Source organism: Erythrolamprus reginae, chromosome 4 (genome assembly GCF_031021105.1).
Source record: "Erythrolamprus reginae isolate rEryReg1 chromosome 4, rEryReg1.hap1, whole genome shotgun sequence".
NCBI classification, from domain to species: Eukaryota; Metazoa; Chordata; class Lepidosauria; order Squamata; family Dipsadidae; genus Erythrolamprus; species Erythrolamprus reginae.
Genome location: NC_091953.1, coordinates 60297691 through 60317699, shown reverse-complemented (window position 1 = coordinate 60317699; position 20009 = coordinate 60297691). Strand labels below are relative to the sequence as shown.

The 20009-nt window shown below is 41.4% G+C and overlaps 1 protein-coding gene across 1 annotated transcript in view; it reads left to right on the top strand.

The window, feature by feature from the left end:
• RUNX1 (RUNX family transcription factor 1) overlaps positions 1–20009 on the top strand; it is a 231632-nt gene that overhangs the window by 116320 nt on the left and 95303 nt on the right. Inside the window, exons 2-3 of the mRNA XM_070750387.1 lie at positions 9779–10035; positions 18360–18516. Of these exons, the coding sequence (XP_070606488.1) occupies positions 9779–10035; positions 18360–18516 (414 nt within the window). The remainder of the gene's footprint in view (positions 1–9778; positions 10036–18359; positions 18517–20009) is intronic.

Genomic DNA, 20009 nt, shown 5'->3' with positions numbered 1-20009 from the left:
ATCTGTTTCACTTCCTTATCTCATAGAACTACGAAGAAGGTCTAAGTAAAGAGTTTGGGCTTGGGACTTGAAATGCAAGTGATTTTTTTCCAAGGCCTTCGCAGAGAATAAACCAAGATGCTCTTCAAATGCGTTGGACTACACAACCTATGCCAGGGTGGGAGGAGGATGGGAGTTGTAGCCAAACACACGCTGGAGCCAAGTGGATTATTGTGAGAAAAACCACATTGGGGATTGACTGGTTCTGCTTTAGCTTGTGGTGTGAACCACTTGTGGTTTGTAAATTGTGATTCACGGTTAGCACGAGAGGGGAATCTCAGCCATTGTGGTTTGGTAAACATGGTTTGTGGCTTTTTCGCGCGGCACAAGTGGAAACAATTCTGGCTTATTCGCAAAGGAGAACCAGGGGCATCGCGGCTTTCAGTCCTCCCGATTCTCTGCGACCATAGCGGATTCTCTGGGGAATCTAGAAGGAAGCCCTCTCGGGATCCGCCCAGTCTTGCTTGCCCTCTGGCCTTTACGCGCCCTGGGGAGGCGACTGCGCTTCTTGGCTTCTTTTGAATGTCCCATAGGGCATGGCGACCTTGGCACCAATCCCTGCCATTCTAGGGCGGACAGGGACGATTTCTTTGAAGTGCTTAATGGCTTAAATCGGTTGGAGGGAGTAAGATGAGCAATTCGGCTCCTGAGCTAAACTTTGCAGGGGTCCCCAAACTTGGCAACTTTAAGACTTGTGCACTTCAGCTCCCAGAATTCTCGAGCCAGCGTTGCTGGCTGGAGAATTCTGGGAGCTGAAGTCCACAAGTCTCAAAGTTGCCAAGTTTTTGAAGACCTCTGAGCTAAAGTCACTAGCGACGGCCAAAGGGAAACCATTACCCACGGCTGCCGTGCGCGCTTTCAGTCCCACGCTCCCTTTCAGGAGAGCTCCCGGGGGCCTCCGGCTGGGTTCTTCCCCTTCTATTCAGGGGAGGAAAAACTCCGGTTCGTCCCGTTTCAGACTCGGTCCCGCCCTAAAGGCTGACGGCCTGATTCCATCCGATGACAGCTTTTTCCCCCCCAGGCGCCGTTCCTGCAAAACTCCTCTTCTTTTGCGGCGGTTGTCAACGCAAACGAGAGAATGTAAAAGTCGAGTCTTCTCGAGATTAGATCCCACCGCTAATCGCTCGGATTAGTTTGTCCTGCCAAGGGGGGTTCTGCCTGGTGAATCAGCCAGCCTCGGTTTCATTTTTATTTTTTTCTCCTTGCCCTGCTTGCTTTAACTGCTGCAGAGGTGGAGGTACAGTAAAGAGTTTACGCGGAGGCGGGAGGGTTGCTTTTGCGAAAGAGCGCGCACTGGAACTCCCAGAGTAAAACCGGAGTAAAAATTCAGTCTTCTCTCTGCTGAGATTATCGCCTCTTTTGTACCCATTAAATCCAGGCGTAGGCAGCCAAGGATCTCGGGGGGGAGACCCCAAAGAGACGGGATTGTCTTCTCCCCGACCACCTCTCAATTGTCTTTGAAGGGCCCATCCCGCTTTGTCTCCGCCAGGGAAGGTCAAAGGCTTCGAGCCCCCTCTGGCGTCCGCTCCGGGTGCCTGCGGGACGAGAAGCTCTCCGAGGCGTTCAAAAGCCGCCTTGGCTTGAGGTTTCCGGACCCATTGCTCAATCCAACTGTGGGCAGCTAGAGAAACCAAGAAATAACAAGCTTTCCCCCCCCCCCTCTCTTTCTTTCTTTTAAAGGCGCTTCCTCTTTGAGATTGCATCAGACCATCTCCCTCCTCCCTGCCCCCACACCAGACTTCTGTGGTTTCTTCCATGTTGCAGATTTATGCAACGGACTTTGCTAAACTAACGTTCCTTCTTTATTCTCTTGGGAAACAGCTTCCCGTCTTCCATGCACGCCTTTCCTCCGTGGCCCCCCCCCCCAGGGATTTAAAGAAAGGAGGGTTTGCAAGCTTTCCTTTCTCCGGTTATCTATTGCCCACCTACCCATCCCAAAGGGCTTTAGTTTTGCCTTCCATGAAATTTATTTATTTATTAGTTCTATTTGTATGCCGCCCAACTCCCTAAGGACTCTGGGCGGCTCACAGTCAAAAAGAACAAACATATTTGAATTAAAATATCTTTAAAAGGAACAATTTAAAAAGATAATTAAAAACCCATAAAAAATCATGCGTATTCTTTATGGCCGGATCTAGATGATGCATCATCTGATCAACCACCCCAGGCTTGCCGGAAAAGCCAGGTCTGGGGGCAGTACAGATCTCTGGAGGTTGCTGGTTCCAGAGAGCCAGAGCCACCACAAAGAAGGCCCTCCCCAATGGCCTCTCCAACTGACACTATTTACCTGATGGGACCCGGAGAAGGCCAATACTGTGGGCCCTTATCAGTCACTGGGAACTATGCAGTAAAAGGCGGTCCCGAGCATACTCTGGCTCGAAGCCATGTAGGGCTTTGCGTCCAGAGACTGATTGGGAACCAGAGCAGCTCATGAAGCGTTGGTGTGACGTGGGTGTACACATCTAGGTGCACCCACAAAAGCTCATGTGGCTGTATTCTGAACCAGTTGTAGTCTCTGAACACTTTTTTTTTAAAGAATAGAATAGAATTCTTTATTGGCCAAGTGTGATTGAACACACAAGGAATTTGTCTTTGATGCATGTTCTGTCTGGGTCACTCCGGAAGCTATGACCAACCCAAAAAGATAAGCCAGACACACCAGTTGAATCCAAGCACAGCCAACAGAAAATGTCTTTACAGATCAGGAAAACACTGGAAATCCAAATAGATACACGAAGGCAATTGTTCATACAGAAAAACAGGATCCTTAATGCCAGACAAGGCTGTTGAGCTAACAGACACACACCTCCCACCAGTCTTCAAGGCTGCTGGGCCACGAGCCAGGAACAAAAATGCTGAGAGAAAATGCAAATAACACCAACTCCCCTTTGATAACACTCCACGCTGCCAGAATGGTTCTCATGCCTTATAAACCCTTCCCTGCTAATGAGGACCACACCCAACCCCCTGGTGTTCCTCATTCAATGCTGATAATATCTACGCAGTTGATTTCTCCTTTGAGCTATGCGTCTCTGCCGCATACTAATGATAGCTTGTGCGTCCAGGGACACCAGGGAATCAAAGCTACTTGCTGGAGATAGCCCTTCCCCAGGGCTCCTAGGTCTTGCATCAGCGTCACTTTCGTGACTGCCGTCTGCACTGTCCGACTGCAAACAACTCTCCTCTCCGCTCTCAGCCTCCTCCGGGCATGGAGCCAGCAGAGACGCAGCTGGTCTTTGATCTGGCTCAGGCTGAACCACAACAGTGCATATGCTCTCAGTGTACATAAAAGAAAAAGATAGACTTGTCAAGAATCATGGGGTGCAACACTTAAGGATTGTCATAGGGGTCAAATAAGCAATGAAGAAACAATATTAATAAAAATTGTAAGGATACAAGCAACAAGTTACAGTCATACAGTCATAAGTGGGAGGAAATGGGGTTGCCCCATGTAGAGTGCATTGCAATAGTCTAACCATGAGGTAATAAGGGCATGAGTGAGAAGAGCCTCCTGATCCAAATAGGATCGCAATTGGTGCACCAGGTGAACCTGTGCAAAAGAAATGAAGAGGAAAAACTCTTATAATTTCTCATTGCCAGTATGTCATTATCTTGTATGATATAAACAGAATATGAAATGTCAGTATAAAAGAGTAGGGTTGTATTAATATAAATTGTATAACTTTTGCAATGGGCTGAAATAGCCTTCAATCAGTTTTTACTTAATTTTGAAGACTCACTCTTCCCTGGATCTGGTGCACTTGCTTTGGAAAGGTAGTCAAATGAGAAAGGAGAGATGACATTTTGAGTATCCAAATTAGTGGTGGTTTCCAAACAAAGTTAGTTTATCGCAGCATAAATAGAACCACAGGATCGGACTAAAGTATACAGTACGTTATAGTATAAGCTGTAATAGGCATCAGCCAATAGAGTTGAGCAGCCAATAAATTTAAATTAATAATTGATAATAATAAATGTTGCAGTACTTTGTAGATTGATGTAATATAAAGTGGCAAGAAATCGGTTTCAACAGAACATGCCTGCCTTCCCCCCCCCCCACTCCATCAAATTTTGCAGAACTTTCCTCTTGTTCCCTTTCCTTGTTAATGTCTGTAAAAATGATTATTATGCTATTATTCATTGGATGACTTCATTCATTTATGAAATGAAATAGTTTCTGTTTTAGGTAAATGCTGCCCCCACTGAGGGTCACATTACTGGTTAGTGATTGCTTACCATGGATACACCATGAATCATTTAGATACTTTGCCACATCTAACAGGATTTTCTACAAAAAAAGAGGAACAAAAGTAATTGTGCTGCCTTTACCAACCCAATGCCTTTCACATGTTTATCCACAGTAAGCGTGCCCATTTATACAACAGCAGATTCTAAAGCATAATATTGATTGGTGAGGGCTATAGACTATAATCCTTGCCTTTTGGGGGGGAAAAGTGTTATATTGTCTGCTTCTGTAATTTTTCCTTAGTATCCCCTATTTTAATGGGAAAATGCCGTCAACCAAATTTCCAGTATTTACAAGAGATTAGTAGCTATGTGTACTTTTAGTTGAGACACAGTGGTGGTGCAGTGGTTAGAATGCACTACTTCTGGCTAATTCTGCTCAATTAGTTCAATTCTCACCAGCTCAAGGTTTATTCAGCCTTCCATCCTTCTGAGGTCAGTAAAATGAGGACCCAGATTGTTGCAGGCAATATATTACACTGTAAACTGCTTAGAGAGGACTGAAAAGCCCTGTGAAGTGGTATCTAAGTGCTATTGCTATTTGTTTTGAACAACTAGATACAGAGGCCTTATAGTGCTACTTCTCTTCATTAGTCCTATAAACAAAAAGAGTAGAATGATATTGCATATCTTTACAATATTAATAATTCTAACAATACTTTAGACAGTTAACATGCTGTAATTCCAGATCTTTCTAATTTAGGATTCCAGAATTGATTTAATGATATTTTCTGCATATAACAGCCACACATCATTTGTGCAATTATTAAGCCTCAGTGGCACAGTGGTTAGAGTGCAGTACTGCAACCTGGTAGTTCAACTCTCACCAGACTCAAAGTTGACTCAGATTTCCATCCTTCTGAGGTGGGTAAAATGAGGACCCAATTGTTGGGGGCAAAATGACGGTTCTGTAAACTGCTTAGAAAGGGATGTAAAATACTGTAAAGTGGTGTATAAGTGCTATTTGGAAAATCTGTGTTTTCTTACTCTTCATTTAGAGAATTGTGTGCCTGTGAGTTTTGTATAGTCATTCTCGCAACAACCTGGCCCATTTTCATATAATACACTGAGATCAAATGTTAAATAAACAATAGTATATACATGCCATATTTAGCTCCTGCATACCAGGTTTTGAAGAATCATTTTACATGACATCAAAATAGACAGCTTCTTGAATCCCATTAATCTAGATCATGTGACCAACATCAACTAAAGTAGATTCATCCAAGACAGCATACATTTTGAATTCACATGTTAAGAGTCTCTCATGTGTCCATGACACGGGAGAGTAACAGGTAAATGATACCATGTACACTTTTATTGTTGAAGGCTTTTCCCTTTAATTTGTTGTGAGAACCATATTCTTGTGAAATGGAGGTTAAATTGAGGGATGATAGTGAATTTGATCAGTGAAGAAATCAGAATATTAGTAGAATATAGCTCTTCCTGTATGTGCTTTTAAAAAGAATGGTAAAAAATATAATTTTGATCCTGTGTTCAATTGGCTATAAATTCTCCCTGATGTATGATATCAGGACATAGACAAATGGAAATCTAAGGATTCTATAATGTTTTAAAGTGTCCCCTAGCATATTACAGTATAGAAATAAAACAATCTGCCTCTAAAAAACTAGGACACTCAAACCAAAAAGATGATTATTGCATTATCACTGTCATTCTTCCCCACTCTGGAAATCCCCACTCTAATTATTATTACTTATTTCAAAAACTGTCAGAGAAACAAAAGCCTTAAATAACTGTAAACTTGTAAAACTATAGGATCAAACAAGGTGCAACTGCTGGGCTACATGAAAAATAAGACAAATTTTGAAGGAGTGAATATAGTCCTGCTTATTGGGAAACCTGGGTTCATATTCTGAGCTATTTTTGTAAATTTCTTGCATTTTTCAGCCTCACAGGGTGCTGTATACATTGTTGTCCTGCATCTTTCACTCACAGTTGGAAACTAGAATGTGTAGTGGGCTTCTGTACTTTAAGGCATCCTGGCAACTTTAAGACTTGTGGACTTCAACTCCAAGAATTCCTCAGCCAAAGCTGAGGAAGTTGCCAAGGTTGGGGACCCCTGCTTTAAGGTACAGGAGAGAGAATATCCTAGGAAAACCAGATATTTCTTTTCCTAAAACTAAGCTCAACTCAAGAGCTCTTTTTGTGTACTTTGGTTCTCAATTTTCTGAAAAGGGAAAAGGACTGGAAAGCACATCACTTTCTGTCCTGGGCCAAATGTTTTCAGAATGAGGCCTGACTTTCTGAAGAACTAAGAAAATAACATTATATTTATAACTGAGCCACAACATGTCTCAGTGACTATAGACTCTCATCAAATTTTGCAAGATACCTTGTATGCCTCCAAAGGAACACAGAATGGAGTGACCTAGCATTTGAACAAATGGGACTGTCAGACTGTTGCATTAAAGTACTAAAGCAGTCTAAACTGGCTACTCTGTAGATCTCAGTATGACTTCATCAGCAGTTAAGATTGTTGATGAAATATGCTATATTATATCTGTGTCAAAAATATGTCATGGGAAGAGGGGAAAACGTTAACTTTAAAAGTGGCCATCTATGTGCAATTTTAAGATGTTTCAAGCTGTGTGCTGAAGATGAGATACATGTCACCAAGACATGACATTTTTTAAAAAAGTAACAGGTCATATTTATATCATAGTCAGGAAAATTTGAGGATAAGCCTGTAATCTCCAGATACGTGAGGCTTTGGTTTTAAAAAAAGATGCAAAATAGGAATTTATATTTTCAATAGATCCTGGAATGAGTAGAAATGAAGGTACATTTTTTAAGCTCTCCTGGTACAAAGGAAGTATGTGCAGTTTCCCCCTTTTAAAAGGCTTGCTATTACTTATAGAAGATGCGTAGCAGGGAGAAATGCAGCAGACATCATGCTGCTCAGTGTCACACATCCACAAACATCATGCTGCTCAGTGTCACACATTAATTTCCTTGGGTTTCATATAGATAATGAAGCCAAAATAAAATGGCTTGGGAAGCGGCCTTTCTCCTTTCTTTTCACTCTTTTTGCCACCTGAAGCTCTCATGCGCAGAGTGAAGGGCTTGCAAGTTTTCTTCACACGTATCTATGGCATAAATACAAGAACTGTCCATTTGATCGCAGCCAGGGCGCACTTCCTTCTTCTCTTAGCTCTGGCAATTGCAGCTCCCCTCAGAGAGCCTCTGAGGAGATTCTGCACGGCCGTTGATTCTTGAGGGGGATCTGCCTTGGGCGACGCGCGTTTCTTCAAATGACTTGAGCTCCTCATAAGTGCTACTTTCGCGACCTTTTATTGATCCCTCGAGGACCGTTGCTGGGGGGGGGGGAGGAATGCGTGCGCCCTTCTCCATCCCACCCCTGCCGCCCGCCCGCCCGCCCGCCCGCCTGCCTTTCACCACAGCCCTGACACAAGGCCAGCCGCCGCCACCACCACACACGTTTTGGTCTAAGCCCCCATCTGACCGCGGCGTCCCATTGAGACGCAGGCCCTGTTTGGGGGATTTTTTACAGTAGCTTTCGCGGCGGCGCACAAGCCAATTCCAGGAGCCCCGCGGCTTGGAGCCGCGCCCTGATTAGTACCGGAAAGCGCTCTGATTGGGTGGCGTCCTTCCCTATGCAAAAGAGCTGAGGGAATGACATTCCTCCGGACTCCCTTACTGTAACAGCAAATTCATTTCCAGTCATCTCCATTCATAGGGCCAGAAGGCGCGAGGGAGAGAAAGGAGGGGGCGGGGGGGGCGGGCGAGCGAGCCAGGCTTTCTTCAGATCAGCATGAGCAAACAAACAGCGCCTCGCAGAAGGTCACACACAGCTGGAGAGACCGGCCTGTACGGGGAGCAGCTTGCCGTTGGAATCTGGTGAACAAGCGGACACTTTTTTCCGCTGTGGGAACGCGGATTCTCGCCGGGAGCAAGCTCCAAGTGTTTGGCCTATTCGTTACTTCTGAGGGGGAGACGGGACTTGTTTTGCTTTTTTTTTTTTTTACAGTGGAACGGCGCCTTGTTTTGACTGGCCCCCGCGCGCGCCGCTTAGCCCCCCTCCCCCGGTCTGAGGGAAAACAACGAGACCTGCGGCCGCTCAAAGCCTCAGAGTTTTAACGACGACGCTCCATTGGTGAAAGTTTAAAGGAGAGCGCGCGAAGGGCGGACTGGAGACCATGAGGGGGGAACCCAGCGGCGGTCCCGAAAGCAGAGCTCCACCTGCTTGCGGTTAAACCATAGCTTGAGAAGCCGGCCCCTGTGGGCGAATTGGAGGGATATTACTTCAGATATTATTTTTTTTCCTCCCCAGTTGGCAGTGACTCACGCGGCGGCCACAACAGAGTGTTGGGTGACTTCAAGACTCGTGTCTTCTTAAAATCGCTGCGAACATTTAACCACAGAAAGAACCCACAACCCAACAAAAAAGGGTTGTGTTTTTTCCCCTCTCTCTCTTTCTCCCTCCCCTCCGGGTGCGTTTCAGATTGTTGGCACACTGACATCTCAGGACTTGTACAAGACTCTTTTGAATCCAAGCAGCCTCTCTAAGCCGTTCAGTCAAAGCGTTGCGAAAGCGGGACAGAAAGGCTTAAGAGCAACGCGGGGCGAACTACTCACTCCCTCACACTCGGGTTCAAGGCTGCTCTGGCTAGGGTGGGGGGGAGCGGAGGAGAAGGAGGCTGCTGGAGAACATTAATGGAGTTCCGTCGTGTTTAAATTCTCTATAGAATCAGCTGTAAATATTTGATGAAGTACACTATATAATGCCGGTTGACCTTTGAAAACTTCAGCTCGCGTCCTCTTGCAGCCTGTCTCCCTCAGTTTCTTTGGAAACCGCTTTTCTTTTCCCCCATCCACGTTTGCGACCAGAGACCGATGCGTTTTGATCTGAATTCTTAGACAGCCTTTAATAAGGAGCAGCGGGCGGGGAAGCCTATGAATTAAGAAAATAATAATAGGAAATTAACTACTGAAAAGTTTAGGTCCTTCCCTCATTTTTTTTCTGCGTGGTGGGGGTGGTTGCTTCCAACATTCCCTCAGCTTCAAACTGTTTCTCGAGTGTGGGGGCTTTCGGAAGGAACCTTTGATTTTAATAACACTGGTAAAATTCCCGAGGGGGAGGGTGGAGAAGAGCAGAGAAACTTGTCCAAATCTATAAGGCCGTTTTTATTTTATTTTATTTTTTAAGAGCGCGCATAGATTTCCAGAGAAGAGCAGCCTAAAAACTGGAATGCTTGGGTTAATAATTCTGGCAGGACCAGGAGCCCCGGCGTTGCCCTGCTCTGTCCAGCTGGTCCAAATTCGCTCCTGGAGTGGCCTCGCTTCCTTTGCACCGGGACCCTAAGCCTCTCCCCCCCCCCCCCTTTTTTTTTTTTAATGTTGGTCTCCCGCGAACCGCCGGCTGAAGAGTTGCGCTCGCCTCGCTTTTACCCGAAGCCCTCTTGAGGACCCTTTTCACTCAAAAGGCTTGTTGTGATGCGTATCCCCGTAGATGCCAGCACCAGCCGCCGCTTCACGCCGCCCTCCACCACTCTGAGCCCGGGCAAGATGAGCGACGCGCTGCCGCTGGTCGACCAAGAGAACGGCGGCAGCGCCCTGGTGGGGAAGCTGAGAAACGCAGACCGCAGCATGGTGGATGTCTTGGCCGATCACCCGGGAGAGCTGGTCCGCACCGACAGCCCCAACTTCCTCTGCTCCGTCCTGCCGACCCATTGGAGGTGCAACAAGACCCTGCCCATCGCTTTCAAGGTAGGAAATTTGGGGGGGGGGACAAGGAATTGGGAAGAGGGGAGAAAGATTGTCACAAGGATAATTGCGGGATCATATTAAAGAGTGTAACGGGGGGGAGGGAGAGAGAGACGATTTTTCTGTCACTTTTTGCAACGGACAGCCAATCTCCCAATTCACCCGGGAAGATGTAATTCCGAGGGAGGATTCCAGAGGTATCCTCCGTAACTTTAGGGTTGCAGCCCTGCCATTCAGGAGTGCTTAACCACAAGTCAGATCTACTGATAACAACGGCACTTACTCCCACAGCTGTCATTAGTTTTGCAAGCTTAAAAGTGCAAGTTGCTGTTCGGAGTGGCCGCCACTGACTTCTCGTCATTCGCACTCTATGCCAAACGTTTGTGATTTGGGCTAGGTTTTCAGAGGGCAAGAAAGGGTAGCAAGAAGAATGAGTCCACTCTTCTGGTTTCTTTCAGTGGGTCTCGTTCCCAAGGAATCCGTTCCCTTTCGTGTATGTAGAAAAGTGCTTTAGAAATGGATGAGGTTTACTAACAAAACGCGCAAGCATTCCCACCCTGAAAAACAGTTCCAAGAATATTTGGTGAAATAAATTCTGCTTCCTCCAATGGGGAACAAACTTTGCAATTTTACAGCACAAACTTGTGCATTTTTTCAGGAGAATCCCCAGTTTTTAAGGTACCTTAATATGAAGTTCAAACTATATTGGGAGTATGCTGCCAACACAATATGGTCACTTCCATGCACAGGCTTTGTATTGCAATGTCATATAGTTCCATTATAGTCTGCATCAAATCTAGATTTTATTTTAATTTATACTCGACTGATCCAGTATATTGTAAAACTTATTTTTCTTTTTAACTATATAAGATGGCAGCATATACTCTGAACTTTAGCTCTTCATAGTCAACACCATCTGTGTAGACTTCTGAAGATGCACTTTTGCCTAAGTACCTAAGTGCCAGGAGGGATGCTAGGAAAGACCATTTAGTTTTGTATTAATGACAAGCATTCCAATAGTCAGCAGGCCTTGGAGAGACCATGGCAATTGGCCAGTGGCCAGTTTTACCTAACCTTGATGCATTCAACCCAAACAGCTTGATGTTGAGACTATAACTATTGTATCCAAAGCAGACAATATTAAGAGCAATCTCTAGGTGCAGTGCGGTTTCTTGCTATATCACTACCTTCAGGGGCAACTATCAGGCACCAGCCCAACAAGAAAGATCAAAAGATTTAATGTCAAGAGGTTCTTGGAAAGCAGATTATGACATAGGTAATTATCTTGGAAAATATTTCAAGGGAAGGTGGATTAGATCAAAAGATTTCATGCCAAGTCAAAAGTTTCCCTACGTTTCTCCAGCTGACAGTGACATCAAAATGAATTATTACTAGTATCTCCAACTCTGTTAAGCAGCAGAACTGGGATGTATAACTAATTGTCATATTTAAGCTCTTTCATCTTAATATCTATGACATACCTGCAAATGGAGTAGTAACATGCTACATGCCCTTTGTGTATCTCAATTTCAGACAGACTTGTGGGATCTAAAAGCAGATCAGATTTCCTGTGATCATTTTAAAGACTATTGCATTCAAATTTCTGAGTCTTAATTGGAAATTTAGAAGTTCCTTACAAAGCAATTTTCAAAAGCTAAATGAAATGAGTTTCCTAAACATGTTAACAGGTAAAGCAGGGGGTATTAACTCCTTTTATTTCATATATCAAACCGTAGGTCTCCATGTTCAAAAAATCCGAGTAAAAGAGAAGAGTTCACTTTAAAAGTACTGTACTCTGTCTTCATTGTGGCACTTCCTTAACAACTCAGCCTACGGCTTTAGCTACATCAGCTTAGAGAAAGCAAAATATACATAATGACATTAATAAAAAAAATTAGTGCTTGAACTAATAGCCTTTTAATTGATGTTAGGATCCAATTCCACCAAAGGGACATGTCTAGAGCATGTTTTTCTGCATCTTGAATTTGTAACGAACAAAACAATTAACGCCTCCCCTTCCAATTTGTCCATCTGTAAAAATATCTGAGAATTGTGTCCCAAAGCTGTAGGGTGTCTAGTATTTGCAATTTGGTTAAAACTAAAAACCAAGACTTCTTGCAGCGGAAGCCGCACTTCCCTAAAAGCAATTAGTAATTCCGCGGTGCAGGGACCTTGCTTTGTTCCCTTTTTTGATTCAACGAGTGGGACGTTATCTAAATTTTAAATTGAGGCGACCCAACAGGCACATTCTTGGATTCAGAAACAAATGATCGTGTCAGGAGAGGAGAGCTGGTCCATATTGATAAACGAGCTTCTGGGTGCAAGCAAGAACGAAAAGGGGAAGACCCTCCCGAGTTAACAATTCAAAAAGAGTTTACCCATAGCTTGGACCTGCAAGTCTACGTGGATCTCACATAAACTCCAGCCGATCTCCTCGCCAGCGGCTACTAATACACGTGTCTAATCAATGTCCCATCAAAGCGTTAAACAGAACCTTATCAGATGAGTTAAGGCTCCAACATGCCTGGACAAATCTGGCAGAGGGACTTCTTAAAAGGAAATATATATATATATACATACATATCAGAAAAGCGTCGTAGCTTTCTTCCAAAATAACGACTTTGTAGCCCATCGGAAATCATTTTTGGACGGGTTGCTGGGGGCGGCTGGGGGTGGTGTTATGATTTTTCGGCCTCCTCCTTGAAAAGCGGAAGTGGCGAGCCTAACAATGAGAAACGTGCCCAAATCCGGTATCTACTTTGACTTTAGAAAACCTCCCGCCAATCCTTTCATGGGCTCGCACCTGTTGCTAGGTTTTTTTTTTAATCAGTTGGAACATTACCTTCACTCGCGCGAGCCTTTCTCCACCCTTTTCTCTTAGCACAGGAAGACTCCGGTCTGGTTTGCTAAATGCACTTGGATAGGTGGGACGGTGAGGAGTGCTCGCCCCCGTGGCTCTGAGTGCTAACGGAGTCCAGCGAATTTTGCTCCTGCACCTGGGGAGGGAGAAAAATCGCGCCCGGATCGCGCGCGATTTCTCTCCCTGCCCAGGTGTAGGAGCAGAATTGCGCTGGACTCCGCTAGCACTCAGAGCCACACCTCACCGTCCCACCTTAGCAGCCCACCTGTGCTTTTTTTCTTGTGCAATGTCTTGGGTGGGTTAATGATTTCTGCTTTCTTCCTCCCCTTTCCCGCGACGGTGGCTCGTGCAGCTTATGCCTTGAACCGTTTGAGGATCGCGGGCTAGCGTATAGGATTAAGAACGGGATCCGAACAATTGCAACACGTGCAAACTGTCCCCCCTCCCACGCCCAATCTTGCTAGGACCGATTCAACCGCGTCGCTAATTGCTGACTGGCCTTTTCCCTGGGAGTCCCACTTATAAGAACATAAGAAGAGCCATGCTGAATCAGGCCAAAGCCCATGGAGTCCAGCATTTTGTGTCACACAGTGGCCCACCAATTGCCCATGGGGATCTTGAGCAGAAAGAGAAGGCAAGACCCTCCCTTTCCCTTGACCCCCAACAAATAGTAATCATGAAGAAAGAAGCATCTAAATCTTGAAGTATTATATGAACAATAAAACTTGGAAAGAAAATAGGTATTGGGATAGTATTTGAAGGAACTGAACATTAAGAATGCTAAAAATAAAAGGAAAGTATACAATGTCGTTGGTTAAAATGAATATTTTACCTCTGGTAACCCATATTGGAATGGTGCTAGCCAAAACTGAATCATTTTAAGAACATAAGAAGAGCCATGCTGAATCAGGCCAAAGCCCATCGATTCCAGTATTCTGTGTCACACAGTGGCCCACCAATTGTCCATGGGGATCTTGAGCAGAAAGAGAAGGCAAGACCCACTCTTTCCCCTGACCCCCAACAAATGGTACTCAAGGGAATCCTGCCTGCCTCAACCAACATAGAGGCGGCACATGGGCATCTGTTTCAATGATCTTATGATCACTATCAATTGTTGTCCTGCGCCTAGACCGTATAGGAAGTCCAGCTGATCTTGGACCGAAACGCCTGGATGTTTCTTCATTAAGGAATGCAAGTCACTGTCTCAGAAAACTGCTTATTTCCTCTTTCTTTAAAAAAAAAAAAATACCACCAGTGTAATCTTAGCAGCGATTAAATGTAGCGCCGTGAAAGAGCGACTTAATTAGAAGGCCGCGGAGTAGTTGTCAGATGTTTCAAAAAATATTTCCAAGAGGCTCTTAAAAGGCAAGGATCTCTCCCTTCCCCACCCCACCACCACCTTTGGCTATGCTTCAATTTTTTTTCACTTCCCTACAGCCGCCAGAATATGCTTCCTCTTTTATCTTCAAATTTGAGCACGGCTCCTAAATAATCACTATATTTTGGCTGGAACGCCTGCCTGTTTTTGGGTTTTTTTTAAAGCAGTAGCTAAGGTAAGAAACCAGCAAATGTTCAATTCCATTTCTTCAGGATTTTTGTACTCCAACCAGCTGCTCTGTAAGATTCAGCATCAAATCATTTTTCACCTGTCAATATTCCTAATAGTAACTCCTTCATAGACTCCTAACCAAATCCTTTACCAAAATTGAGTCCATGGGGATTTATCAGAAATATTTGAATAATGTAGGGAAGAAATTAATGGTGTGAAATTATTATTTCAAAAGTAGGAGTTTGCTTTTTGCCAGTATTTTGTAAAACATTTTACAATCTATAATAAATTAACTATTATTTGTAGAAGTTTTCTTTCAAAATCAAATATTCAATTAGTTCTGCTTTTAATTAGAATTAATGATAAATGTTTTCTGGCAATTTTATTATTTACTTGATTTGATAACAATGAAGTATCTCACAAAATTACTTTGCCTCAAATCTCTTAAAAGGAGAACTTAATACTGTACAGTATTCCAATTTGTAGGCTTTAATAGTACAGTTGCTTTAAACATCTGATCCATCCAGTTTGCATAAAAAAAACATTTTTATACACTCAGCAATTCAAATGCTAACTATCTCCAGTCAGGAAGTTCTAGCTTATCTGTTTAGTCTATTTTATAATGTAAATGTTTGTGTTCTTTGACTCTTTTACAGGCTTTTATTACCAGTCACATTCTCCTGGGCCTACAGATCTTTTCTTGTTTTTGCTAAGGTCTTACTAGAAATTTTTCACCATGTAATAAACATGGTGAGTTTAACAAATATGCTCAGTACTTTTAGGGCAGAAAAATGCGTTTGAGATTTTTTTAGAGCTACAACACACATACTAGGAAACATGCACAGAATTAATATTTTCTAGAATATTTTCCATTTATTGTAAATATTGTGCTGAATTTTCTTAGTTTAACTGTTTTTCACCACTGAAAATAATAAAACATTGTAACTTGAGGAATACTGCTGCAAAACCCAATGTCATATTGTTTTGAATTATTTATGCTAGAAATGTCTAAAAACTTCAGCCAGAAAAGCTCCAAATCTAATAATAGCAATGATAATTTATTAATACTGCAGGCCCAATTGGCAAAAAAAAGCACAGGATCATACAAGTTTGTAACATGTAGAAGAGGCTTTTATCCTGCAGTGGATAGACAATGGCCAAAATGAGGAGGAGGATGAATTTATTAAATATATTTGCTGTCTGACTCCCAGCCACTCTGTGCAATTTACAGATTTTCTTGCATACTTGGATCACTAAGAAGATTTTGAATATTTAAAATGTACTATATGAGCATGGAACAAAGATAATGAATTAAGTTGTAGATAGCATGATTTACCCCCCTTCTGTACATTTAACCTTAGAATGACTGAGTTTACATACAACATTCAGATACAGCTGACAAAAGGATTATAAAATCCATAGATAGCCTTCAATCCTAAATAGTACTTCTCATTTCTCCCAATCAGGATGGTCATTCTGATTACTGAACAGCTTCCCTCATTTCAATTAAACAATTTTGAATTTGTCTTGGAATTTATCTGCCATTATTTTCCACTTAAAACATTTGTCTACTTTTTCATGAATATTTTATTATCCCCAATATGTTTAAAAGGAAGACAAAAAGAGTAGTTGCAGGCAAGTGTGAAAAAGTAGATTGTGGCTTTCCATTGAGAAAATATTTCTAAAACTACTCTGAATCAGTAGGAGTCATCTACATTTAATAAATTATGGTTGGTCCCATAATCAACCAGATGTTTAGACTGCATTTGACATTTTTGTCCACCTATTAACTGTTTCCCAAGAATAGGCAGGTGTTGGTGCTCAATAATATTTAAGGTATTGTCCCAGGATGCAAGCTATTCCATTGACTAATAGTAATTTTGTCAATACTAATGGTGTTCAAGTAGTGCTATAAGTGTTTTTGGATTGCACCCAAGATACCTATTAATACTGGGGCTATCTTTGATTTCTTTGCCACTTCTATTTGCAGGTCTTGGTGTTTTGTGATTTCCAATGGCTTCGTTCTGATTTATGTTGTACAAAATTGCATTGATTTTGAACGAGTTTCAGTTCACTGCAATTCAGTGCAGCAAAAAAAAAAAGAAATGGAAAAAAGTGAATAAACTAAACCATTAGCACTTAATACCCATGTACAACTGTGGTAAAATTAAACTCTCAAAAGTAACAATGGAATAATAGAACATTCTGAAATTTAAAAAATACAAAAGTGAAAATTAAAGTTCTGCATGGGAGGGCATATGGCTGGATACCATATAGGATATATTACAAAGGAAGTGGTTATGTAAGTTTAATAATAAGATGACTATTGTTATAGCAAGTTAGGCATAAGACTATTTATAATCAAACATAAATGAAAGTGCAAACTTTCCCTATCATATCAAGAGGAAATATAGAGTGAAGCCACCAGAGCTACAATTTGATAAAACCTTTTTCATTAACACATTACATAAGTAAGCATCTTATGTAAGCAAGTTTGACAATCTCCTTATGACAACTCACTGCAATTTCAATGTGATACATGTACTATATTGTTAATAGTAAAAATCTTTAAAGTTGTTATTCTTATTGCCTTATAGAACAGGGTAATGTATTTTCAACTGTCTAAACATTCTCATAAAGTCAAATTAGGATTTTTAAACCATGGATAGGTGGATATGTCTTAGAGTATGACTCATTCACAACAATAAACCATGATGGTTGCAACTGTATATCATGCTTAGGCAAAAGCAAACAAAACATTAAATGATAGTATTGTGTAAGCATCTAGCCTTTATTTAATTTGGAAATGGGTCAGAATGATTTGCACAGTTGTTTCAAGAGATCCAAATATAGAGATTAAAAAGTGTATGGGGGGAAAAGTGAGTGTCTGAATGTGGTGAAGTGGTAGTTCGGATTTTAATTTATGATCTAGCCTGGAAACATTTGTAAGTTCCTTTGATTAGTCAGGAAACAAAAGGAAAAAGATACAGTAGTGTTATCTTCTTTGCATCTGTCAATGTTCAAAGCCACTTTCATTTATATGAATTTGGGTTTCAACTTGGTTTTAAAAAGTGAATTGAAAATCAGGGATTTTATTCTATATGTACTTCAGATGTCATCCCAACTCAGTAATTACATAGTAATGATATATTTTTATTTATTTTAAACAATTTGTTTAAATTAATTTATATAAATGGAGACTGTACTCTAAGGATGCTTCTTTATTGAGGTATATCCAGTATGCAGTACTATCTACTGAATCATAAAACAATAATGATAATATATTGGTTGTAGCTCCAAGTCCTTTCAGGATGCAGCTTGAGTAATTTGAATAGTTTCTTTCTTGCCGGTTTTGTACATTTTCCAACCATTTATGTGCAGCATTTGCACACAACTTGTTGGTCTCATTGAAATTAGTGTATGTGTGAGATCCCTTTTATCATTGCAGAATCATAACAGTTTGGGATTACTGTACTTTTTCTATTTTGCTAAGTTAGCATACTGTATTTATTTTTGAAATAGAATGGATTAAGTTTTAGTCTAGAGTGCCATTGAAATCTGTGGCTGGATTCCCACCCTATACTAAGCATTTATGTGATTTGTTTGTTTTTGACTTTGTCTGAAGTGCAGACCCACCAATTACGACTTAATAAGTATGAAATGAGCTATTTGACTGATTTATCAAACTGGTATAAAAATTACCGTAACTCATTGTATCTGTGAATATTCATGAAGTGTTAGCCATAGTTTAAATCACATTTTGCTTGGCCCTAAAATTGATTTTGCTTAGTTGAATTCTCCTGCATCTCTATATTTTTAGTTTGTACAAAGTGGTTCCAATTCATTTTCATTTTTTATCAGTTTATACACTCAAATTATTTTTTAAAAACATAGTATTTTTTTCATTTACTTTTTTAGGTGGTTGCTTTAGGAGATGTCCCTGATGGGACTTTGGTCACAGTTATGGCTGGAAATGATGAAAACTACTCTGCAGAACTCAGAAATGCTACCGCTGCCATGAAGAATCGAGTAGCAAGATTCAACGATCTAAGATTTGTTGGTAGAAGTGGAAGAGGTAAGAAGTTTTTTATAATTTTAAAATCAAATATTAGCTTTAAAAAGTGTCCAGACCTTCTATTCACAGAGCCCTTTGTTGCAGTGACAAGTGACTTGATTTTATTATCTCATTTCTCTGCAGTATAATTTTGACGATTTCAGCATGACACTAATTGCAGATTAATGTAGCATATTCATCATTTCCACATTTTGAAATATGTATCTATGTGGCAAAGGTGACTAGCCAGAATACATAATAATAGGTTGGCAGTTAAAATATGGTGATACCTAAAAATATCACTCCTGCTCTTTGGAACATCTTGCTCCTCTGGAGGGAGGTTGGCTTCTTCAACCTGCTTGACCTTCTGCAAGAGCTTAAAGACCTGGCTCTGACCATTGGCTTATGCCTCTGATGGGGGATTCACATGGGTGGTTGATACTTTAATAACAGATTCAACCTCCCCCCCTTCTCAATTTACCACCTTCTTCCCCATTATTTAATTGGGGCTCAGTAATTGGATCTTTTTTTCTCTTTTTTTGTCTTTTTGGTTTTGTATATTTTTATCTTTTTCAGATTTTAAACTGCCCAAATTACAAATAAATGAATAAATTTGTTTTATTATTATAGATACATCTGAGTCATTCCAAAGATATGAGGATGAAAATATATATAATGGCAGATTGGCAACTTATCTTACATATGTTGATTTAGATATGTTATTATTGATTCTATGGATCCTGTGTCCAAATACACATACAAGATTAATGCACAATCTTGAGGCTGGATTCAGACTTAGGGGGGAAATGAATAAATGGGGCTCATTTTAGTAATCATTAACTTCTTTCAGTCAATCTCGCCAATTGGACAGCTTCCAGTTATTACCCTTGTATTTTATATTAGTTACATTTATTTATATTATTTTGTGTCTGTATATATATGTACAAAAGAAATGAAATTAACAATGTAGGGTTCACCTTTGATAAATCATTGGGCTGCATTTGCTTTGAAAACGGTGATATTTGAGTAGTTTACAAAGTAGTTTTTAAGTTATTCTTGTTTATTTTATATTTGGAATTAATAGCTTAGTTGGCATTGATTTGATTCATTTTAAACATAATCTACCTTTTCTTGTGGTAATTTTATTTTTAATGCTTTTTTTTCTTATGTACAATATTTTTATTATTATAAATTATGTCCATGATTGAATTGGGACAGTATGAATGTGTTACAATACATGAATCAATTAGGCATTAAGACAACTCCACTTCTCAGCATGCAAATCCAAAGTATGTGTGACAGATGTTTGTCTAGGTCAGTGATGGCGAACATTTTTTTCCCTTGAGTGCAAAAAGAGCATGTGCGCATGCTATCGTGCAAGTGAGAGTGCCCACACTCATAATTCAATGCCTAGGGAGGGCAAAAACAGCTTCCCCTGCCCCCCCAGGGGCCCTCTGGAGGCTGGAAACAGCCTGTTTCCCAACTACTGGTGGGTCCAGTAGGCTCGTGTTTCA